The sequence below is a fragment of the Myxine glutinosa genome, chromosome 4 (genome assembly GCF_964187855.1).
Source record: "Myxine glutinosa chromosome 4, kmMyxGlut1.1, whole genome shotgun sequence".
NCBI classification, from domain to species: domain Eukaryota; kingdom Metazoa; phylum Chordata; class Myxini; order Myxiniformes; family Myxinidae; genus Myxine; species Myxine glutinosa.
In genome coordinates, this window is record NC_136264.1 from 133885527 (window position 1) to 133907429 (window position 21903).

Consider the following 21903-nt stretch of genomic DNA (forward strand, 5'->3'; position numbering starts at 1 on the left):
CCTGCCGTTGCCAGCACAAAATCTGTGATTCAAATAGCCTTTTAAACAGAATTTTCAGCATTTTTTTTTTGTATACTGAATTGAGATGCATTGAGACGAAAGTGTCAATTTCAAAATGGTTAACCATTATTGTTCTCTTCTTGAATGCAAATCTGACTCACAGAAACATAGGAATATGAGAAATATCCATGGATGAGAGGTGTCGAGTTCGTACATTTCCGGTTAGAACATGTGAGCGGCGACAGTGGATTCAACATGCACACACTTCTCCTTTTACCAATACATGCAAAACTCTAATATTTAATTTCTCTTGTGGCCCCAAAACCAAACAAACAATATATATTTACAATGGCACTCACAGCCCATACAGCTTCCACTCCCACTTCCTCCCAACATAATTAGTAGTAAATATCATCATTCTAAACTTACCCTGTGCATTCACATGCCTGCGATATGACTTTCCCATCAGTGTTAAACGCCCAAACTAGATAAGGTGTCTCCCTCTGGATAATTTCGCAAGGCTCAAAGTCCACTCACTGACAGGGATGATCGGCGAGGTTGGGAAGAACACGCCCGTCCACAGGCCTTGCACGGGCCCACGTCGTCGGGGGTTTTTTGTAGTATGGGACACAAGATAGCAACTTTTTTTGGTGAGTAGAAAGTTCTCCAACTCTCTCATTGTGCAGAGGTACACCCCTTTCTCTCAGGTACTTTTCCAAGTATTTTGGCCTTTTTTTTTTTTAGAAGCTCCGAGTCATTTTAGGGAACAATCCTTATCTGGCATGCACGATATATATATATCCCCTGCTCCGATGACCGCTGCTGGTAGGGGTTTCTGTGCATGAGCGCCAAGCATTCTGTGAGCAGATTACGTCATTTTGAAAGCCGTATATCGTTCTTAAAATGCCCAAACTCTTTTGGCCAGTATCCTTGGAGAAATTAAAATTCCCATGCAGCCTATGTCAGTCTTCACCAACATTTGCCTCACATGATTAGTCTCTGGTCATCAAAGATTGTACAGTGAGTACTTGGCTGAAATGTGCAGAGGCTTGTGCTTCATCAGTGTTGAAAATACCCGCAGATGCTGTAATGCGTACCAAGAGTGAAATGTAAACTGCTGGAGGGCTTCAAGGACCAAACACGAGACACAATTCACCAATGATCATATGATAAGCCTATATCCATCAAATATGTTGGGGGCATTGAACGACCATACATTTACACTCCCTTAAATGAATGACACAGCACAAGTTACTTGTAAAAATTTTTAAATAAATCATTTAAAGGAGATACAGCAACTAAGTCACAGTGACTCGAACGTAAAAATGTCAAAAAAATATGGTTTGCATTGCAACAGACTCTACCCATAAAGGCTTTTGCACAAGCCCTGTGTGTTTGTTTCTTCATCCTTCCCTTTTATGTTCACAATTCACCGTGAAATCGGGCATTTAAACTCGATTTTCGAGGTATCATCATCTTTGACATGCCAATTCAAGCTGTACCAACTCAAATAAATTTCCAATGGCTCACCCAGAGCTTCCATGACTCACTATATCCAGTGTTGCTCAAGCTTTTGTCACTTCTATCGATAATCAAGCACTCAGGTCATCCACAACCAAGGTCACCGTTAGCCCTATACTCAAACTCGCTCATCCTGAACCACCAAACTCACCCTCAGCCACACCCAACACAAACTTAGTTCCACCAAAGCACCAAAATTAGGCTGTCCCGCTCAAGCACCAACCTTGCTCTCAGCCCCGCTCAAGCGCCAACCTCAGCTCTGCCCAAGTGCCAACCTCAACCTCAGCCCCACCCAAGCGCCAACCTCGAGCTCAGCCCCACCCAGGGTCAACCCCACCCTCAGCCCCTTCAAGCACCAACCTTGCCCTCAGCTCCTGACCCTCACCTCAGCCTCGCCCAAGCACCCTCAGCTGCAACCAAGCACCAAAATCTTAGACAGTCACAAACTAGCAGCAAACTCAATCCCCCTCCAATTCAGGCTGACATAAACTCCAAACTTAACCTCAGCCTTACTCAAATCACCAATGTCTAATTCAGTTTCACTCGATCACCAAACGCACCCTCACTCAAGCATTAAACTTACAATCAGCCTCAAAAGATGATCAATGTTACCTCCAGCCTCATTAGAGCACAAAAATGAGCACTAGCATCAAGTTCATCCCAAAACTCCCTTCAGTCTTCACAAGAGTTAGCTAGTATTTGAGTGCTTGCTAGTTTTCCTGAAAGGCAGTTGATTACCAGCTTACTGGTAGGCAATGTCAGTGGATGCTGCCTGGTGAGCACACAAAGAGCAGTGAGGGTATCACTGGCTAACAGAGTGAGCGGGTGCTGGCTGCCTGGTGTGCAGATGAAGGAGATTCTGGCTGGTCAGAAGACAGGGAGTAGCTGAGTATGGCTAGCTGGCAGGTGGAGAGCGACTTGTGTCTGAGCGTTGGCGTTTGGCTGGTGGAGAATTTTCAGCTGAGGAGCCAGGGTGCTAAAGAAAAAGTGAGGGGAGGGATGGAGGAAGTACAAAGGGAATGGTGTGGGGAGAGGGTTTGGGGGTAAGAAGAGGGGGAGAAATAATACATAAATGACAAGTGACAAATCGGCTTTCAATTTTCTGATGTCATCACTTTTTATTTTTCTAATTAAGACAGGCTTTTGTAAACATTTAATGTTCACCTCAAGCCACCTTGAGGGCATTTAACTATGAAGTGTGAACTTGCATCACATGTAGACCACACGAGGTGGATTTTTAATGACAATCCTGAGACTATCCAAACACAACTTCGGGATCCACAAGATTGTAATCCACATCCTTAATAGTGTTGCCTTGAGCTGGTTTTGAACCTCTTAATTCTGGGTCCTTACCACTGTGGTAAAGTAAACTATGTGCACTTCACTGGTTTGTTCTATTTTTCATTTAAAATCTACATTCTGGAGTAAGCGTTGTTTAAATTATATTCAAACTTCCTCTATAATTTGAGAAGTGTCTGTTTGTGGGTTTGTTTGTTTGTTTGACTTTATGCCTCTGGACAAAATGAGTTGAAAAGTGGTGATTGGACTCGGGGTGTGCACGAGACGGCTTTAGGCGATTAAAAAAAAAATTCATGGCCCCATGGGGTTCAGGGTTGGGGGTAGGACTCCAATGATCTATGTACAGTACAGTACATGTGTATCGTATAACACCACCTGGCGGAAGCCAATATTAAAATTCCTAAATCATAAAAGTGGGAGAATTAACCCATCCATAAGGACAGGTTATTTGCCAGTATAGTTCAACTAACTACATCCAGGCCTTCGAGTCGTGATAGAGTTCTCAAAAGCTGAGAAATATCATGCACAATTTCGGGCTTCGAGACAGACTTGTGTTACGGATTCGTCACTTCCGTTATGGTGGTTTTCATCCACTGTAAACATTTCTGATTCCATGTATTATTATTGTTGTCATTTAAAGGGAATAGATATTTCTATTTTCAAAAGTTAAAAGTTAATGTTTTAAATGAAACAGGAACCGGACGGCGACGAAGAGGAAGAGGAGAAAAAGAGGGCGGAGCGAGTGAGTCGGACAAGAAAGCCGAGCTGCTCCGAGTTCTGAAGCGAACATTGTCGAATGGGAGTCACCAGCGAACTTTCGGGTTTCCCTATTATTGTTGTACTGTTATTCTTGTGTGATCTTAATACAATATTTGTTTGTGAGTAACAATTGGTGTGGCTTCACCATTGATCTTTGACATACGGAATAACACATTTTTCTGCCGTGACTCCTCTCGGGGCTCGGAGGTACACCGTGACCAGGGGGTCTGGGAGGAGCACGTAACACTTGGCACACTTGACGTTTTTCCCGACGTGGCACACCCGATCCTCGGGGTCAGTCCCTGCCTCACACATCCTTTGGGCAAGATCATTTATCAGATCCGGTCATCAGTTATTGCCTGTATTACAAACAGTGTTGTTGTATATTAATCATTCCTCTCAATGTCGATATTTCCGTTGATCTGCCTTTTTCCATTTTGTCCTATATAATCGCGCTGTGACCATGGCACCTGCTTCCAGGAATCGAGGTGCAGTGCTGCTCATATCGCATTGCCAGTCACGTACGACTTTGGTGCGAAAGGATGGATTACGGCAATTGTGGTCTTTGCATAAAAAATAGTGGATAAGCAAATTTGCAGGAATCAATGGCACATATGCAAGATCACTCCATATTTACCTCCACCACCAAAGGTGGACAGAGATTATGTTTTCACCCCTGTTTTTTGTATGTCTGTTTGTCTCTGTCTATCTGTGAGCAAGATATCTCAAAACGTTATAGACGGTTTGGACGAAACTTGCTGGACAGGTTGGGTGTGTGACAAGGACGAATCGATTAGATTTTGGTGAAGATCCAAATCCAGATACGAGAATTTTTTAAAATTTGTTAAGTTATTACTCATCATTGAGAGTTTGAGTCAAAACGACATATAGCAGGATATTTTAAAAAGTTGTGGACGGATTATGACGAGACTTGGTGGATGAGTTGGGTAGTTGACAAGAACAAGCTGATTAGATATTGGTTAAGGTCCGCATGAAGATCCACAAAACGTTAATCAAATCGTTAAATAAAATCGTTAATCAAAACGTTAAACGCCTTAGTTACCTCAACTTTCATTTTTTATTGCTTCAAGTTAATTTTAATAAATTCATTATTCGTTGCTTTTTACTTTTGTGTGTCGTGTCCGTTTACTTCGTTTGTTGGTTCGAGGAATAAAACCCCGTGGCGGCCGTCCGATCAGGTAAGCTTTGGGCCTTTCCTGCGGGCGCGAAAAGATAATCCCACCAAGTTCGGGTAAATGCTTCTGAGTTAAAGTAACTGTTCGGCTATCTGTCCAAGGTTGGTCTTCATCGGCCACGGACGTGACAGTACCATAACATTACTGTATTGGTTGTTTTGGTTAAAGAACAGCTGTTATCCATTCAATGGGTAGGTACTCGTATATGAAACAAGCGTTTGAGGTGGCTGTGAACATCTACCGGTATCAATTCAAGATGAATTGGTGCTGTGAGAGTATATGTAATCAGGTAGGGGGATGAGATCAGCCAAGAATGATATAATATCACTGTCAAAATTTGTAAGTACTAGGGCATGCCCGTACTATATCTATATCTAAAATTATATCCCCCCCCCTCTATTTACATGAAATGGTTTGGTCCAAAGCGAACGGCTTGCGAGTGGTGACAATCCCCCCCCTCTATTTACATGCAATGGTTTGGTCCAAAGCGAACGGCTTCCGGAGTTTGGTAAAGAAATCGCCATCGCGTGCACAAACGCGCAGGAAAGCGAATGAATCGCAAATTCGTTTTTATTAGTTGTAAAACATAGTTTAACGCCAACATAGTTTGCAAACGTGAAATAAATGAATACGCTCTCAAATGTGCCATCCGAGGCAGAGTGTGCCCGCCACGTTCGGCACACGCGATCGTTCGCTGCTCTCTGATTGGTTGAATCGTTTTTTGGACATAGCTCGGTAAGTAATTGTCCGATTAATATGAAACCTTGAAAAGGCACATCCTCGGGTCCCCAGCAATATACCTGGCAAGTTAAAAGTATATCGGACCCGTGGTTGTCGAGAAACAGCGGTCACAGACAAACGTACAGACAGACAGAGATTACTGGAATTATAGATAGATGATGAAACGCGATTTATCAGACCTGAAAATATGATGAAATACAATTTGAGCTCCAGTATGGTGTCTGGCATAGTCAACATTCTCCTTTGCAATAATGAATGGTTTGTGTAGAAGCTAATTGCTATAACGCACAGCTTGTTAAGTTATGTATGCAACTTCATGTTAGCAAATAGCTTGTTCATACAGAATTGGCACACGAACGAACAAACGGACGGACACACACGCACACACACACACACACACACACACACACACACACACACACACACACACACACACACACACACACACACCTCACCTTCCTTGTACTATGTGAATTTGAATCCCTTCCAAGAGGAGTAAGAAGAGGATGACGAGAGGATGCTTCAGATTGAGAGGTGATCACTGAGTCTGAGAATGGTGAAGGGGAAGTGGTGGGGGAGGAGAGAGGGAATTCAGTGTCTTCTTCTGCATTTTCACCAAGTTTATTCCTTCATTCTGGTAATTATTTGACATGATGAGCCAGTACAACACAACATTGCAAGATAAACCCCGTCCTCACCCACAATTCAATTACTGCTGTAATTGCACCTTCTTTCTGCTTCCTACCTTGCTGTACCATTAGTATCATAAGGCAGGATGAGGAGTCCAAGGACTGTCACTCTCCAATCGGCGGCAAGTTGGTGGCCTCTATTTTATACAAGCTTTCATGTAGTCTTGCTCATCCCACCTGTTCCTCCATCTACCCTCCCAAAGCCACCCCAAGTTGCACACATTCCTCATAGGAAACCCTCATATGCTCACCCTTCCAAAGTCCAGGCTGGCTTCCCACATGCATTCATTCGCCCATTATTCTTTCGATTTGGAGTCATCTGCCTGTGTTCGATACCTAATCCTCCTTACTTCATTCTTTCAAATGCGCTGCCCATCACTTCCTCATACCCTCAGCCATGCACATCCATGATCTTTTGAAACAGCACAATGATTCCTTCCCATTATGTTCCTTTCCAGGCCATTGTGACTCATTGTTGTACTGTTACTCCTAGTGTATGTCTACTCTCCTCCACACTTCCATAACCTTTGGTAACCAAAACTATACAATCATTGAGTAAACTATGAAACAATAGTCCATTACCACCATCACGTGATTCTGGAAGCTCTTGGGAGCACTGCGTTGGACTCGACCCCCCCTCCCTCTTGAGCGGTGAAGCATCTGGAACAGAGCTGTGACTGCTACTTTCATCTGCACATGCAAATAGGTCAGAGGGAAAAAAGGAAAAGTAATATAGATAGGAAAACTCGGGCACAGCCTTTTAAATCTAACAAATCAGAAACACATACAAATCACAAAGCCTACCATTGAGCTCGACCATAGTAGGAGAGATTCCATTTTCTGAAGTTCCAGAATCCATTCCGAACTTTCCTTCTTTTCCTGGTTTCTTGCGAACCTTCTGATTTAGAGTGGGAAGAGAGGGTTTGAGCTGTCGTATGATGGTCGATAAGATATCCAAGTACGGTATTTTATATTAAAATTATATGGTTTAACTTTGAATAAAAAAAAAACCACCGTTTAGAGGCCATTTTTCCCCGCAAAGCGGGGGTTGGCCTTTTCGGGGACCGTGGTAGTTGTTGTTTTTTGGTCCCCTTTTTGAAGCAATGTTTTACGGCCGGATGCCCTTCCTGACGCCAACCCTTTTTGCCGCCTTCAACGACAAACAGGGAATTACCAGTGAACTGGTACTCAATTAGCCGACCTCGGAAGGATGACAGGCTGAGTCAACCCCCCTGGCATTAATTCGGCGATCGACCGAGATTCGAACCCAGGATCCTAGGATCCTAAGCCGGCACCCTAGCCGCTAGCCCAACACCGGGGATCTTTTAACTTTGATGGTTTAACTTTGATGGTTTGATGGGATGGTTTAACTTTGAATAACGTCTGCAAATTCGTTTTTCTTCATTTCAGCCTCGATTTGGCAATGAAGATAAATTATTATTTCTTAGACGAAATTATTAGATGATTACTCTAAATGCATCAAAAGATAACCACCATGAGGCCAATAACTCCATGGCTTTTCAATGTCCAATACGTACTGAAACCACTGCCAGGGAAGGTTCACAGGCTCACCCAGCCGGGCAGCACCAGGTATCAATATTACACCCCACATCGACACGACATTACTACAGAAAGCGACACCTCCACTGGGGCGGGACACGAACACGACACTAACACTGTTACGTCAAAGCACGACGCAACACAGCACGACCACAGGCACACAAATGGTGTCCTGGGAAATTATGAAACATGACGATCCTGTAACATACAGGACACTGGGTCAGCCACAAAATTTCAATCCATCCCTCCCCCAAAAAGGGTTGCCGTGGATACATCAAATTGTCCATTTCATTAAGATTCACAGAAACTTCCGGCTTCCGGTCCCTCGAGCGACGAGGCTTGCTTCGATCTCTCCACGGCATCAAAGTTTGAGTGTTTTCCCGTTCGTGTCTTTGTCAAATTTCCGCTCCGGGCTCCCTCCCCCCCCCCCCCCCCCCCCGTCAGTGTTTTGTGAATATGGGTTCTTTCCTTCATAGTATTTGCTTGTTTCTTTGATTTTCTTTTCTTCCCCCCTACCTCTCACGAACATCTTACCCTTTGGCCAGCGTTTTGAAAACAGAACAAACAAATAAACAAAAAAAAATTCTATATTAATTCTCTCTCCTCCCGGACACGTGCTTGTTCGCTCTCCTCCTTGTCTCGACTTGTGCCCCGCCCCCTATATCTCGTTTTTCTTCCACCTCTGCTCCTGCTTTCTCAAATCCACGTTCTCACTTAGAGACTTTTCCCAGATTGTTTTTCATGGTTTTGTTTAAATATAATTTAAATATGTTTAAACCACAGCCGTGATGCTGGCGCCGCCCTCCCCCCCCCCCCCCCCCCCCAGAATTTCCATGTTTTAAACGTTTCCCAGTGTGTACCCTGGATTAGAATAGGCACACCGTATCCCTGCGTGTCGTAAGAGACGACTAAGAGGGTTGGCATCAGGAAGGGCATCTGGCCATAAAACATTGCCTCAAAAAGAGAACCATGACAATTACAACTACATATGGGCAGGGTACAGCCCGAAGTGGAGATCGGTTTCTGGGGTTTGGGACATGGAATGTAGGGACAACGACAGGGAGATCAGGAGAAGTGGTGGAAGTATTGGTCAGAAGAAGAGTGGACATATGTTGTGTGCAAGAGACGAGATGGAAGGGAAGTGGTGTGAGAATGGTGAAGGGTAGGCAGGGACAGAAATACAAGATTATGTGGCAAGGGTGCCTGGCGGGCGTGAATGGTGTTGGTGTCATGTTTTCTGAGGCGTTTGTAGACAGTGTGGTGAGTGTGACTAGAGTGAGTGATAGGTTGATGATGGTGAAAATGATGATTGGAAGGCTCTTGGTGAACGTCATCTCGGGATATGCTCCGCAGGTTGGTCGAAGCGATGAAGAGAAGGACAAGTTCTGGTGTGCGATAGAGAAGCTGATGGAAAACGTGAAAGATGAGGAAGTTGTTGTGGTAGGAGGAGACTTAATGGACATGTGGGAAGGGGTATGGATGGTTTTGAGGGAGTTCATGGGGGTTACGGATATGGTGTGAGAAATGGAGAAGGTGAAAGGATTTTGGAGTTTGCTGATGGAGCTGATTTGTTGATTTGTAATACTCAGTTCCAGAAAGAGGATAATAAGCTTGTTACATACACGTCAGGTGGGTCGACGACAACCGTTGACTACCTGATGGTGCGTAGGCGAGTTAGGGGGCACCTCCGGGACACAAAGGTGATCCCGGGGGAGGAAGCTGTTTCACAGCACCACTTGGTTGTCTGCGACATAAGGGTGAAAGGTGCGAGGAGAGCTCGGCGGGTGAAGTACCAACCGAGAATGAAGGTGTGGAGGTTGAAAGAGGTGACGTAAGGGAGGCATTAAAAGAGAGGCTGATTAGGGTCAAGGATGATGTGGTTGAGCTTGAAAGTGGTTGGATGTCAATGAAAGCTAGTCTGTTGGGAGCCGTTGGTGAGGTATGTGGATGGACAAAAGGACCACCGAGGCACTCGGAAACATGGTGGTGGGATGATGAAGTTGGAAAGGGGATTGACGAGAAGAGGAAGAAGTTCAAGGAGTGGCAGAAGGCGAAGGGTACGGGAGCAGAAACAGCAGAGCATGAAAGTTATAAGGCAGCCAGGAAGGCTGCAAAGAAAGAGGTAGCAAAGGTGCAGGAGGCATGTAGGAAAATGTACGGAGAATGCTTTGATTCGGAAGAGGGTCAGAAAGCAGTATTCAGGATTGCAAAGCAGATAGCGAAAGAGAGGTGTGATGTGATGTGGGTGAGTTGCTTGAAGGATGAAGTGGGACAAATCGTTGTCGACCCAGATGGAATTAAAGGAAGATGGAAAAGATATATGGAAATGCTGTTGAATACAGAGAATGAATGGGATGGCAACATAGAGAGTAACCCAGTTTTAGGACAGGCAGAGAAGATAACTGAGAAGGAAGTTGAGGAAGCGATAAAAGCAATGAAGGGTAGAAAAGCGGGAGGGCCGACGGGAGTTGTGGGAGATATGTTGAAGGCACAATTTCCACAATTGCACAATGTTTCACAATTGTGTTTTTGTCGAAACTGTATCTTTCTCTCGGTGTATGTAACTATTGGTGTGTCTTTAATAGTATTCTTGGTGTTGGTTTTTCATACCTGTGCACAGAATCGTCGGTCTTTCGTATCGCGTATTCTGAGGCGTAAGTGTAGTACTAGGCTACCGTGTCCGACCTTGGCTTGAGGCTTTGTTTTTGTCTCAGCGGTTCTTCGATCGCGCTGCAATTACTTTCTGGTCTCTGGTTTTCCCGGTCTTTTCACCCCATACTTCCTTGTTTTAAAATCTCCTCAAAAAAAAAAAAAAAAAAAAAAATTTCCTTCTGTTCTTATTCGTTTATTCGTTCTTATTTGTTCGTTCGTTCTTCGACCACGTTGTTTGTGATCACGTGATCACGTTGCTAAAAAATGTCTAATCTGTCCCCTGAAGACCTGTATTCTGTCATATTCTATAACACCTTTTTCTTCTTCTTCTATAAAAGGATGCTTTCGACTTGCTCACCAAATCTATTCATTCCAAAAAAAAATTCCATCTCTTACAGTGCATCTTTCATTCATTCCCTAAACTCTCCAGCACTCCACCCATCCTTCAGCGTCCTCAAACGTATTTTTGACTCGAATGTCTCAAGAAACTCATTTTGCAATAAATGTTCGTTTCCCATTAATCGTACACTTTTCAAAATCCAATCTCACCCCTCCCCTCCAAATCTTCCCCATCACCCCTCCCTTCCAAATCTTCCCCAGCACCCCTTCCCTCCAAAACTTCCCCATCACCCCTTCACTCCAAATCTTCCCCATCACCCCTCCCCTTCAAAACTTCCCCATCACCCCTCCCCTCCAAATCTACCCCTTTGCCCCTCCCCTCCAAATCTTCCCCATCACCCATCTCTTTCAAATTTTCCCCCTTGCCCCTCCCCTCCAAATCTTTCCCATCACCCATCCCTTTCAAATCTTCCCCCTTGCCCCTCCCCTCCAAATCTTCCCAATCACCCCTTCCCTCCAAAACTTCCCCATCACCCCTCCCCTCCAAAACTTCCCCATCACCCCTCCCCTCTAAATCTACCCCCTTGCCCCTCCCCTCCAAATCATCCCCATCACCCATCTCTTTCAAATCTTCCCCCTTGCCCCTCCCCTCCAAATCTTCCCAATCACCCATTCCTTTCAAATCTCCCCCCACACCCCTCCTCTCCGAGACTCTCCCTCGCTCCTCCCCATCTAGACTCCCCTCTCACCCCTCCTCCTCAAAGCGTCCTCGCCGCTTCTTCCCCCTTCCAACTTTCACCTTCATCTCCCTCAACCTTCTGCCTCGCTCTTCCCCCTCATCAAATAACACCTCACTGCGCCTCTCCCAATCACCATCAAACCTTTTGTCCGCCCCATTCTTCCCTTTCTCCAAGCTATTCTGTAATCTCTGACACACCTTCAACAGCTCTCCCTACCTCTTCCTCCTCTTCCATATCTTACCCGACCGCTCCCCCCCCCCTGTTCTGTATCCGATGCTCCCCCTTCCTCTTCCGTAACAGAATGGACCTCAAACATCCGGGGCCTTCGCTCAAACTTGTCTGATCTCTCCGTACAGGTTGCTTCTGACAAACCAGACGTGATCTGCTGAACAGGAACTTTCCTCCTTCATGATGTCTCTGATTCCTTGGTATCTCTCCCAGGTTACTCCCTCCTCCGGTATGATAGACCTGAGCCTCGTCCTGGAGGTGGGGTTGCTATCTTTATAAAAAAAACTCTTCCTCACTCGCCCTGCACTGCCCTCTCTCCACCTCACCCCCAGGAATACCTTTGGCTACGGCTTCCCCTTCGCTCCCACCTTTTGTTCATATGTGTGTTGTACCGTCCACCAAACAGTGATGACTCCATCTACATCTCGCTGTCTGAGAATATGGACCAACTTCTATCTACCCATCCCAACTCTCTCTTCCTCATATGTGGTGATTTCAACTGTCACCATGCCAGTTGGCTGGGTGTGGGTACCTCTCTCACCAGCCATGGCTCTTCAGCAAAGGACTTCTGTGACTCACTGGGACTGACACAATCTGTCAATTTCCCGACCCGGATTTCAGTCAACGGAGCATCTTCTCTTCTGGACTTGGTTATGACTAACTTCCCTGAAAATGTCTGCTGCTCTTCTTCTGCTCCAATCGGCTCTTCTGATCATGTGCTTGTTAAAGTGGACATCTCTCTGACCATTCTCAGAGAGCCTCCTCAGCGTCGACGAGTCTGGCATTTCACTCAAGCCAACTGGCACGGTCTTCAAGCAGCCATCAATCATCTGGACTGGTCTCCCATCTCGACCGCCTCTGACATCAACTCATCCTGGGAATTCTTCCAAAGTAAATTGCTCTCTCTCATGCACAGATTTATCCCATCTCGTCTTCAGTTGTCATACCCTTCCTCCCGTCCATGGTACACGGAATCTTGTGGTGAGACTATTGCCCAGAAACAACTTGCTTTAGTCTCCTGGAAAGCAAATCCAACGGAAGGAAATCTCATTTCCTTTCCAAAGCCCGAAACAAGTGTGTGTCCACCCTCAGGAGAGCCAGGAAACAATATCTCTCCGTTCTCAGGACCGAACTCTCTTATCTGTCTCCCTCTTCCAAATCCTGGTGGCGTCTGGTCAAATCTGTTTCTGGTGTTTGTTCCCCCTCCATCCCCTCCCTCACCTCAAATGGCCACACGGCTGACTCCGCACGTAAAAAAGCTGAATGCCTCAACTCTGTGTTTGCCTCTAAATCTCGTGTCCCAAACCCATCCCTCTCTGTACCCACCGTACCCAGTCGTACCCAGCTGCTGCTGGACTCTGTGTCCTTTCCTCCTGACAAGGTGGAAAAGTTTCTGTCAACCCTCGACTTTGATTCTGCAACTGGTCCTGACGGCATCAGCCCACGGGTCCTAAAATCATGTTCTTCCGCTCTTTCACTCCCTCTTTCTGTTCTCTTCACCCTCTCTTTTGCTCAAGGTCATCTTCCATCTGCTTGGAAATCTGCCAACATCACCGCTTTGCACAAAAAAGGTGCAAAAACAGATCCCAGCAACTACAGACCAATCAGCCTTCCCCCAATTATCAGCAAAGTCATGGAATCCATCATTGCTTCAGATATGAAATCTTTCCTATTCTCCAATGGCTTGATCTCTGATCATCAATTTGGTTTCAGACCTGGACACTCTACTCTGGACATGCTGCTTCTGCTTTCTCAACAATGGATGGAGGTCCTCAATGCCAAACAGGAAATTAGAGCAGTCTCCCTTGACATATCACGTGCCTTCGATACGGTCTGGCACCCCGTCCTGCTCACCAAACTCTCCTCTTTTGGTATCCATGGAAATCTCCACGCATGGCTGGCGGACTTCCTCTCTAGTCGTAGTCAACGTGTGGCCCTGAATGGGTTTCTCTCATCTCCTCTTCCTGTTCAGGCTGGAGTTCCACAAGGCAGTGTTCTGGGCCCTGTGCTTTTTCTGGTCTTCATCAATGATCTCTCTGACTCTCTTGAAAATCCTCTGTATCTCTTTGCTGATGACTCTACTCTCTGTCGCTCCATTCTTCATCCCTCAGATCGGCAGTCTGCAGCCTCCTCACTCTCTGCAGACCTGGACAAAATCACAGACTGGGCAAACAAGTGGAACATGTCTTTCAATCCTGACAAATCTCACACTCTTACGATGTCTCTCCGAAAAGACCAACTGGACAACCCTCCCATCCACTTTCTGAATAATCCTCTCCAAGAAGTTCTGTCACTCGAGCTTTTGGGTCTCACTATCTGCCATGATCTTTCCTGGGAAAACCACATTTCAAATCTGGCCTCCAAAGCCAGTCGCCGACTGGGCATCCTCCACCGTGCGAAGTCCTTCCTTGGCACACCTGAGCTCCTCACCACATACAAGGCTTTCATCCGCAGCTCAATGGAATACTGCTCTCCCCTCTGGGCTGGTGCTCCTGCCTCACACCTAGCTCGTCTTCACGCTGTTGAAACCAAAGCATTCAGAATCATTGGAATCTCCCTTGATGAAGCTAACTCCAAGGGCCTCTCACTCACTCACCGCAGGCAGGTTGGTGGTCTTTCCGTCTTCTACCGACTCCTCTCTGGCCTTGCCCCCCCCCCCCCCAGCTCTCTCTGGGCTCTGTCCCGCAAATATTCCTACAGGTCGCACAAGATCTGCCTGCAACCCTCTTATGGTCAAACTGCCAAAATCAAGACTCTCTGCTCACCTTCACTCCTTCATTCCTCTTTTCTCCCGCCTCTGGAACAAACTCCCTCACTCTCTTCAATCCCACTCCACCCTCCAGGTCTTTAAAACAGCTGTTCACCACCATCTCTTATCTGCCCCCATCCAAAACCTTGATCTTTTCTACCACCGCTAATTTCACCCCAATTCCACTTTTTTGAAATACCAACTTCTGTCCTGGAAGTCCTTGGTGTCCTTGTGTTTTATACTTCTCCCTCCCCTCCCCCCCCCCCCCTTCCCATGCCTCCTCCCCCCAAGCCCTCTCCCTTCCACACATCTCCCTGCTCTCAAATGTTGTGTTTGTGTGCTTCCCCTTCTCTCCCCATCTTGTCTTCCGCTCCCTCTTTTTATATATTTTGTTTGTCTGGTTAATTTGTTTGTGAAGTAAATGTTAGCTCTTTCACGAGCCTCGATTCAGTATACAAAAAAAAGAAAGAAAAAAAAAAAAAAAAAAAGGCAGCAGGAAGTTGGGGTGTTAAGAGAATGACAGAGATCTGTAATCTGGTGGTGAAAGAAGGCCGCATTCCAGTGGATTGGGAACTGAGTACCCTCGTCCTCTATACAAGGGGAAAGGTGACCCTCTGGAGTGTGGCTCGTACCGAGCGATAAAGTTATTGGAGCATGGAATGAAGGTATTGGAAAGGGTGTTGGAGAGGAGGATAAGGAAGAAAGTGAAGATCGACGAAATGCAGTTTGGATTTATGCCAGGAAGAGGAACGACAGACGCGCTTTTCATTGTGAGGCAGTTGCAGGAGAAGTACATGGAGAAGTGGAAGAAGTTGTTTCTTGGGTTTGTTGATCTGGAGAAAGCATTCGATAGGGTTCCACGCAAAGTATTGACATGGGCATTGAGGAAGTTAGGAGTGGAGGAATGGTTGATCAGAGTCGTGATGGCAATGTACAAAAGAGCGCGCACAGCTGTAAGGACGAAGGACGGGAACAGTGGTGAGTTTGAGGTGAAGGTGGGAGTGCATCAGGGATCGGTACGAAGTCCACTACTATTTGTAGCTGTGATGGAGGTGCTGGCTCAGAACGTAAAGGAGGGTTTACCGTGGGAGTTGTTGTATGCAGATGATCTAGTGTTGATTGCGGAAAGTATGGATGGACTGAAGGAAAAGATGAACAAGTGGAAGGAATGTATGGAGACAAAAGGTCTGAAGGTGAATATCGGAAAGACGAAGGTGATGGCAAGTGGTAAAGCATGTGGTGAGGTGGAAAGAACTGGGAGTGGCCCGGTGCTGTGTGCAGGAAGGGTGGCGGAGTGAACTCCATTCAATGTACAATGTGCGCTGAGTGGGTTCATCAAAAATGCAGTGGTCTGAGAGGGTCATTAACCAGTGTGGCAGCTACATTCAAATGTAAGATGTGCACAGAGGGAGCTGCAGATGGAGGAAATGTTGAGTTGGATCTTGGAGACGGCGTGAAGCTGGAAGGTGTGAAAACATTTTGCTACCTCGGAGACATGCTGAATGGAGAAGGTGGATCAGACTCAGCAACGGTTGCTAGAGTGAGATGTGCATGGAAGAAGTTTCGGGAACTGAGTGGCATGCTGATGATGAGGGGAGTGTCGTTGAAGCTGAAGGGAAAGGTGTATGCTGCATGTGTGAGAAGTGTTATGATTTATGGGAGCGAGACATGGGTAATGAACGTAAAGCAGCAACGAAGGTTGGAAAGGGTGGAAATGCGAATGGTTCGACAGATGTGCAGAGTATCGTTGAGAGAGAGGAAGACAAATGATGAATTGCGAAAGATGATGGGAATAGAGCCTGTGATTGATGCTGTGAAGAGGAACAGGTTGAGATGGTTTGGTCATGTGTTGAGGAAGGATGAAAGTGACTGGTTGAGAAGAGTGATGGAAATGAATGTAGAAGGAAGTAGAGGACGGGGAAGACCGAGAAAGACTTGGCTAAAGATGGTGGAAGAAGAAATGCAGGCAAGGGGGTTAACAAGGAGAGATGCAGAAAATAGGGCAAAATGGAGAAGATTGTCATGGGGCCCCCCATGGCTAACCCCCGCTCTAGTAGGGAAAATGGCCTTTAAAATGCAATTAAAATTGACAATCTTAATCAAAGCTCAGGTCAATCAGATTAAAATGGATGATTTTTCAGAAGACAAATTATATTAGAAGTTTGACCTCTAGTTGACATTTGACCTCAAAAAGTTGATTTCCAAATTCAATGATGCACTATGTAATTGCTGTTTAACTTTGAAGTTAATAGGATGAAAAGTTATTTTCAGATGAAAATTGATGATATTAGAAGTTTGACCTTGAGTTGACATTTGACCTTTTAACCTCAAATAGTTGGTTTCCAAATGTAGTGACCAAATATGCAAATGCTGTGCAATTTTCAAGTCAATCGGATGGAAAATGACTTTTAGAAATTCGACCTCAAGATGACCAATGACCTTTGACCTCAACATCAACAGGCTTCATCCTTATGACCAACTCTACCATCTGGTGAAGTCTCATGAAGATCGGTTTAAAATTGAGACCAACCAACAGACAAACGGACAGAATAATGCACAAGACCAACCAATATGTTTGAAAAATCTTCAATTATGCAAGTAATCTTATTATAACGCTATTTGTGAACGTCTGTTTGTTCGGTTGTGCCTCATGGACAGGCTAAGTGACTTGGAGAGGGAGGAGGGAATCCATGGGGGGTAACTTTTCACGAAAAAAAACCATGGGCGCATCAGATTTAGACTAGGGGCGTGCCCAAGGGGCGTGGCTTCCTCTGACTATAAAAAGCCCACGACACATACGTGACTGACTATTTATTTACCGGGCAACGCCGGGTAACTCTGCTAGTAATCTATATTTATAACAAAAATGCCCCAACTCTGTATTGAAGAATAAGTTATTCATTGCCGAGCATAAAACTAAATGAATACGTTAGATAAACAAATTTACATTCGATTCTTCCAAAGCGAAGTCACTTGTGTCATTCCAAGTTGGGTTTAGGGCAAGAATTGTGCGAATATTTAGCTTCAAGTTTATTCAGGGAGTTCAGAATATTTGGCATGCAGGAATGAAACAGCATTTCTGAACTCTTCTTCTTAGGACACTTACCTTGTGTCAAAATTGAGTGAACATAAGTGAAGTACAAATAATGCAATGGCAACATTCACGACAATATCAAAGCATTCAACAAATAGCTGTTGACCCAACAAATTTATCTTCGCCAAAATCAACAGGGTGTCAAAGTGACGGAGTGAGCATAAGATGCCCTGCTGAGGGTGAGCAACATGTATTAAAAGTCCGAGTCATGAGTCTCATTTCGTACCTCATCGCTCTTTGCCTCGATGACAGGTACCCACTTGTAAATTCGCAATGACGTGTCATCTATAGTCACCCACTTTTTCTCCCTGGGTGGAGAGGGAACGGAGAAAGTAGAAAGGGATGGTGTTAAAAATATAATCAATGAGAGGGTCAATGGGAGGATATAAACTGGAGTGTACGGTCATTTGAGAAGTGGAGAAGCTAGCATAAAATAAAGCTCTATTTCACCACAAGTTACTGCAAACTGCACTCACCATCAGACCCAAAAAACATTTTATATATCACAACTTTGGTGTCCAATGCATTCATATATTATTGCCAATTCACCCGAAAGTGTTGTATTCAGGGCGTGATCCATCGAGGCTTTTCAGTGTTGTTCTACTATCCCCATTGAAGGATAGACAACACCGCCGAGCAATCACCGACCTGAATCACCTGACTTCACCAAGTTATAAGTTCGAGCTGTGTTGTCCAATACATTCGCCTCTCGCCACATGGGATCAATCGGCCACAGACTTCGATGCTCTTCAACAGTTGTACACTTAGCCAGTCTCTGGGATGCATGGTGGATGCACAATTTTTTTAACTGTTGTTTTCGTTAAGTTTAGTTTGAGTACAAAGTGGGCACGGATGAAATTTGCATTTTGAGATGCTTTTTAGTTTTCTTTTCAAACAGTTGCGTTGGTGCACCAGTGATTGGACAGCACGAACAGGGTGCCCAAACACCCAATATTTTTTTTCCATGCTCAGGTTAAAGTGTTTTATTGCTCTCAAGAACAAATGCCTTCCATTGTACTGATGTTGTTGTTCTGCAACTACCTGAAGATATCAGTGATCTGACTATTTTCCACCCAGTCTCTGTTTTCGAATGAATATTGGAAATTCACGAAAAAACAAAATGGTACCATGCAGCCAATATAGTGACCTGATCGCCACTAGTTTAGCGAGCATCGATCTCCAATTGAAGAGCAATTACACCACGACCATAGTGCAGAGGTACTGCCCTACCTATTGAGTATTATAATCTGGGTTTGATTCGCATCCCCACCATAAACTATCAAATTGGTGCTGTGCAGGTTGCATTACAAAGTGTGCTGTCCTTCAGACAGATGTTAAGCCAAGTGTACCGGCTGCTAGCATTAGGTGGTGGACGTGAAAGACCCCCCAGTGTTCTTTATATAGGGTAGCCAAGTTATTGTGGACACGCTGAACAAATTTATATTCCTGCCCTAACATAAAAGAGCACTTCATCAGCGCTATAGTCCCGCCTTCAGAAATGATTGGCCAAACCAAACTCGAGAAGGCTTTCCGTTCTATCACCAATAATATCTATCAATAATATCTAATATCTATTTGATAACATAATATTATCAAATAATATCAAATATCTATCAATTAGTGACACAGGAAAGTGTGAGCCCATTGTATACATACAATATGACAACTCAAATGCAAAGGACAAAGAGCTGACATGAGGTCAATATTTTCATGTTATCGATTTGGTTTGCAAAATTTAAAAAAAATCCAGTCCAAAATCAAAACAACAATAAATCATTAATCAAAATAAAATTAAGCTTTATTATTTCAAATCGCATTAGCAATGAAAACTTCCAAATTAATAATCCCTTTTCTAGTTTAATATTGTTTCGTTTGTAGGGGGTAGACAATGATTACCGTAGACCAGGTACAATGCATAGATTAGTGTGCTCCGACTGTCGTGAAGAAGAAGAACCACCCTTGTAATAAGTAGGGATCCGGTTGGTCGTGTGTTCGGATTAAGTGTTACGCGTGGCCATATGGAGGGTGGCTCTTGTGTTAATTAGCTTAGGGCTTTTGGGTAAATTAATTCCCTGTTTGTAAATACCTCTAATTTATACCTTTGTTCCTTATGACACCGCACTAGACACGAGCCAAAAATCGCCCATTAAACTACACTGATTAAAAATAAAACTAACCGGAAACTCAGATTGAACAATACCACTGGTATTGGCGCTACATCACCACAAGGACAGGCAGGCCGAGAGGCACGCCCAGAAGAGCGGTGATTGGGCAGGGGGAGTTGATTGGCCCAAGCCCGGGTAAGATGGGACTTGCTGATAGGAGCAGAGATGGACGACAAAGAGGTGGCACACGCTGATTGGTAAAGGAGGCACGGATGACGTCAGAGCGGCGTGTACAAGATAGTTGGAGCGGCGGACATTTTCTCTTCTCGTTCTGGATGCCATAGTGAACGGTTGTGCATTTTCTTCTTCACGGTTTGGGTCTGGCAGTGAACGGTTGTGTGCCGGCATATTCTCTTCCTTCCCTCTTGCTCGCTCTTGCCTTCTCTCGATGTGGTGGCTTCATCGTGAGCGGCCGTGTTGGGACATCTTGCTGGTGGTTGTGCAGAGGAAGAGCCGCAGCCCAGGAACTGTGGTTTTCCATGCAGAGGACAGGTGGACGAGCACGGCATGGAAGAGCGGGCTGCATGCTTGGGTTCGCTTCGCGTGTTAGGCCTCTTTCGCACCAACGAGCGCGAGCGAGGCCTTTTTCCCACCAACACCAAAGCGTCCGGATTGCACGCTCGGGGAGGGCCTGAGACGATTTTGACAACCCCTGATGAGACACCCCAGCCGATTTGAGCCAAGTGCCACAAACAACGTTATTTATTTTCCAGTTATTTTAGCCTGCGTCTGTTTGTGGGAGTGCTCCATTTAGGAATTTAGTTTATCGCGCATTTTCTTTGTACCAGCATTTCTTTCATTAAACCTGTTATTTTTGTACATTTTCAATCTGGGTTGTTTGAATCGATTTATTGCAGGGTCGAGGACATCGGGGGATCCGTGAAGGTAAGCGCTCCGGGCTTAACCCCACGCGTATCCTCCGCTATTTTTTGAACTGAACGCCTCAGTGTTAAAGCTCGTTTGGTCCCCCGTGCTACCCTACGGTGTTCACCAAGGGTAGTCACACGACAATATATTACTTGGTGTGTTTGTATAGATATCGTATCGTGTTCATGTTGAAAGTTTCTGAACGTTTTCTACATCATTGATATAGAATCAGAGTGGTCGTCATGAGACATGAGACACAAGGACTTAAGAGCACAGAAATCAAGGAAGTTGAGCTGGAATACATTGAGGCAATGCTCATGAGGCAATGCCAAGCTGTGGGGTCAAATTTACCTGAAAATGGTGTAGTCAGGGTGTGGTGGTATATGGGCCAGACCAAAAAAGAGGTTCTGATAGTGTTTTTTTAAAAGTTTGGTTCAAATGTACATCAACAAAAGAAAACATCACTGTTATAGTATTTAAAACCATGGTGACAATAAAGGTTGTTTTTTTTGTATACATGGTCAAGGCTAGTGAAAGAGCTCGAGCAGAATGGAATGGAACAAAATGTAAAGCCAGGGGGAAACATCAACAGCAGAATAGAGGTGAGAGTGAGATCAAGGGGAGGGGGAGAAGGACACATGGTGGTGAACAAGCTGCACACAAGCAGTAACACAGCAAGAAGAGGAAGGGGAAAGTTTATATAAAAACACAGAATAGTCATTACAAACAACGATATCTATATATATAAAACACAGTGTGTGTGTGTGTGTGTGTGTGTGTGTGTGTGTGTGTGTGTGTGTGTGTGTGTGTGTGTGTGTGTGTGTGTGTAATGTTACCGATAGACTCCTAAACGGAGAGGCTTACGTGCTTGATATTTGACATAGACATGGCCATTGGGCGTGGGACGAACATGGCCGAACTCAAAATATTTGACGATCCATATTTTTTATTCATATTTACCTCAGCGCATTTCAGCGCACGGATTTCAACGGAATCAGAGCAGGTGGGCGCTGATTCGCTCAGAGCGATCACGTGATGACGCTATGAACGCTATGAACGATATGACGCTATGACGCTATGAAAAAAAAAATCGCTATGACGCTATGAAACGCTATGATGCTATGAACGATATGACGCTATGAACGCTATGACTGAAAAAAAAATCGCTATGACACTATGAAAAAAAAAATCGCTCGCTTTGCCAAGGGGCTCGCTCCCCCCCCCCCCCCCCCCCGTTCCCCTCCCGTTCCCCTCCCCTCCCGGCAATGCCGGGTACTTCTGCTAGTCACTTATAAAACTATGTA

The 21903-nt window shown here is 45.1% G+C and overlaps 1 protein-coding gene across 2 annotated transcripts in view; it reads right to left on the minus strand.

Moving 5' to 3' along the window:
* Positions 1-1251: 1251 nt before the first annotated feature.
* LOC137425258 (B-cell CLL/lymphoma 7 protein family member A) overlaps positions 1252-21903 on the minus strand; it is a 35104-nt gene continuing 14452 nt past the window's right edge. Inside the window, exons 2-6 of one of the 2 annotated variants that reach the window (XM_068113497.2) lie at positions 17794-17875; positions 7010-7103; positions 6788-6895; positions 5972-6063; positions 1252-2497 (exon numbers count right to left, since the gene is read on the minus strand). In XM_068113497.2, coding sequence (XP_067969598.1) covers positions 2417-2497; positions 5972-6063; positions 6788-6895; positions 7010-7103; positions 17794-17875 — 457 coding nt within the window. In that variant the 3' untranslated portion in view covers positions 1252-2416. Of the gene's footprint in view, positions 2498-5966; positions 6064-6787; positions 6896-7009; positions 7104-17793; positions 17876-21903 lie in introns of both variants that reach the window. The other variant, XM_068113496.2, reaches the window with a different exon arrangement.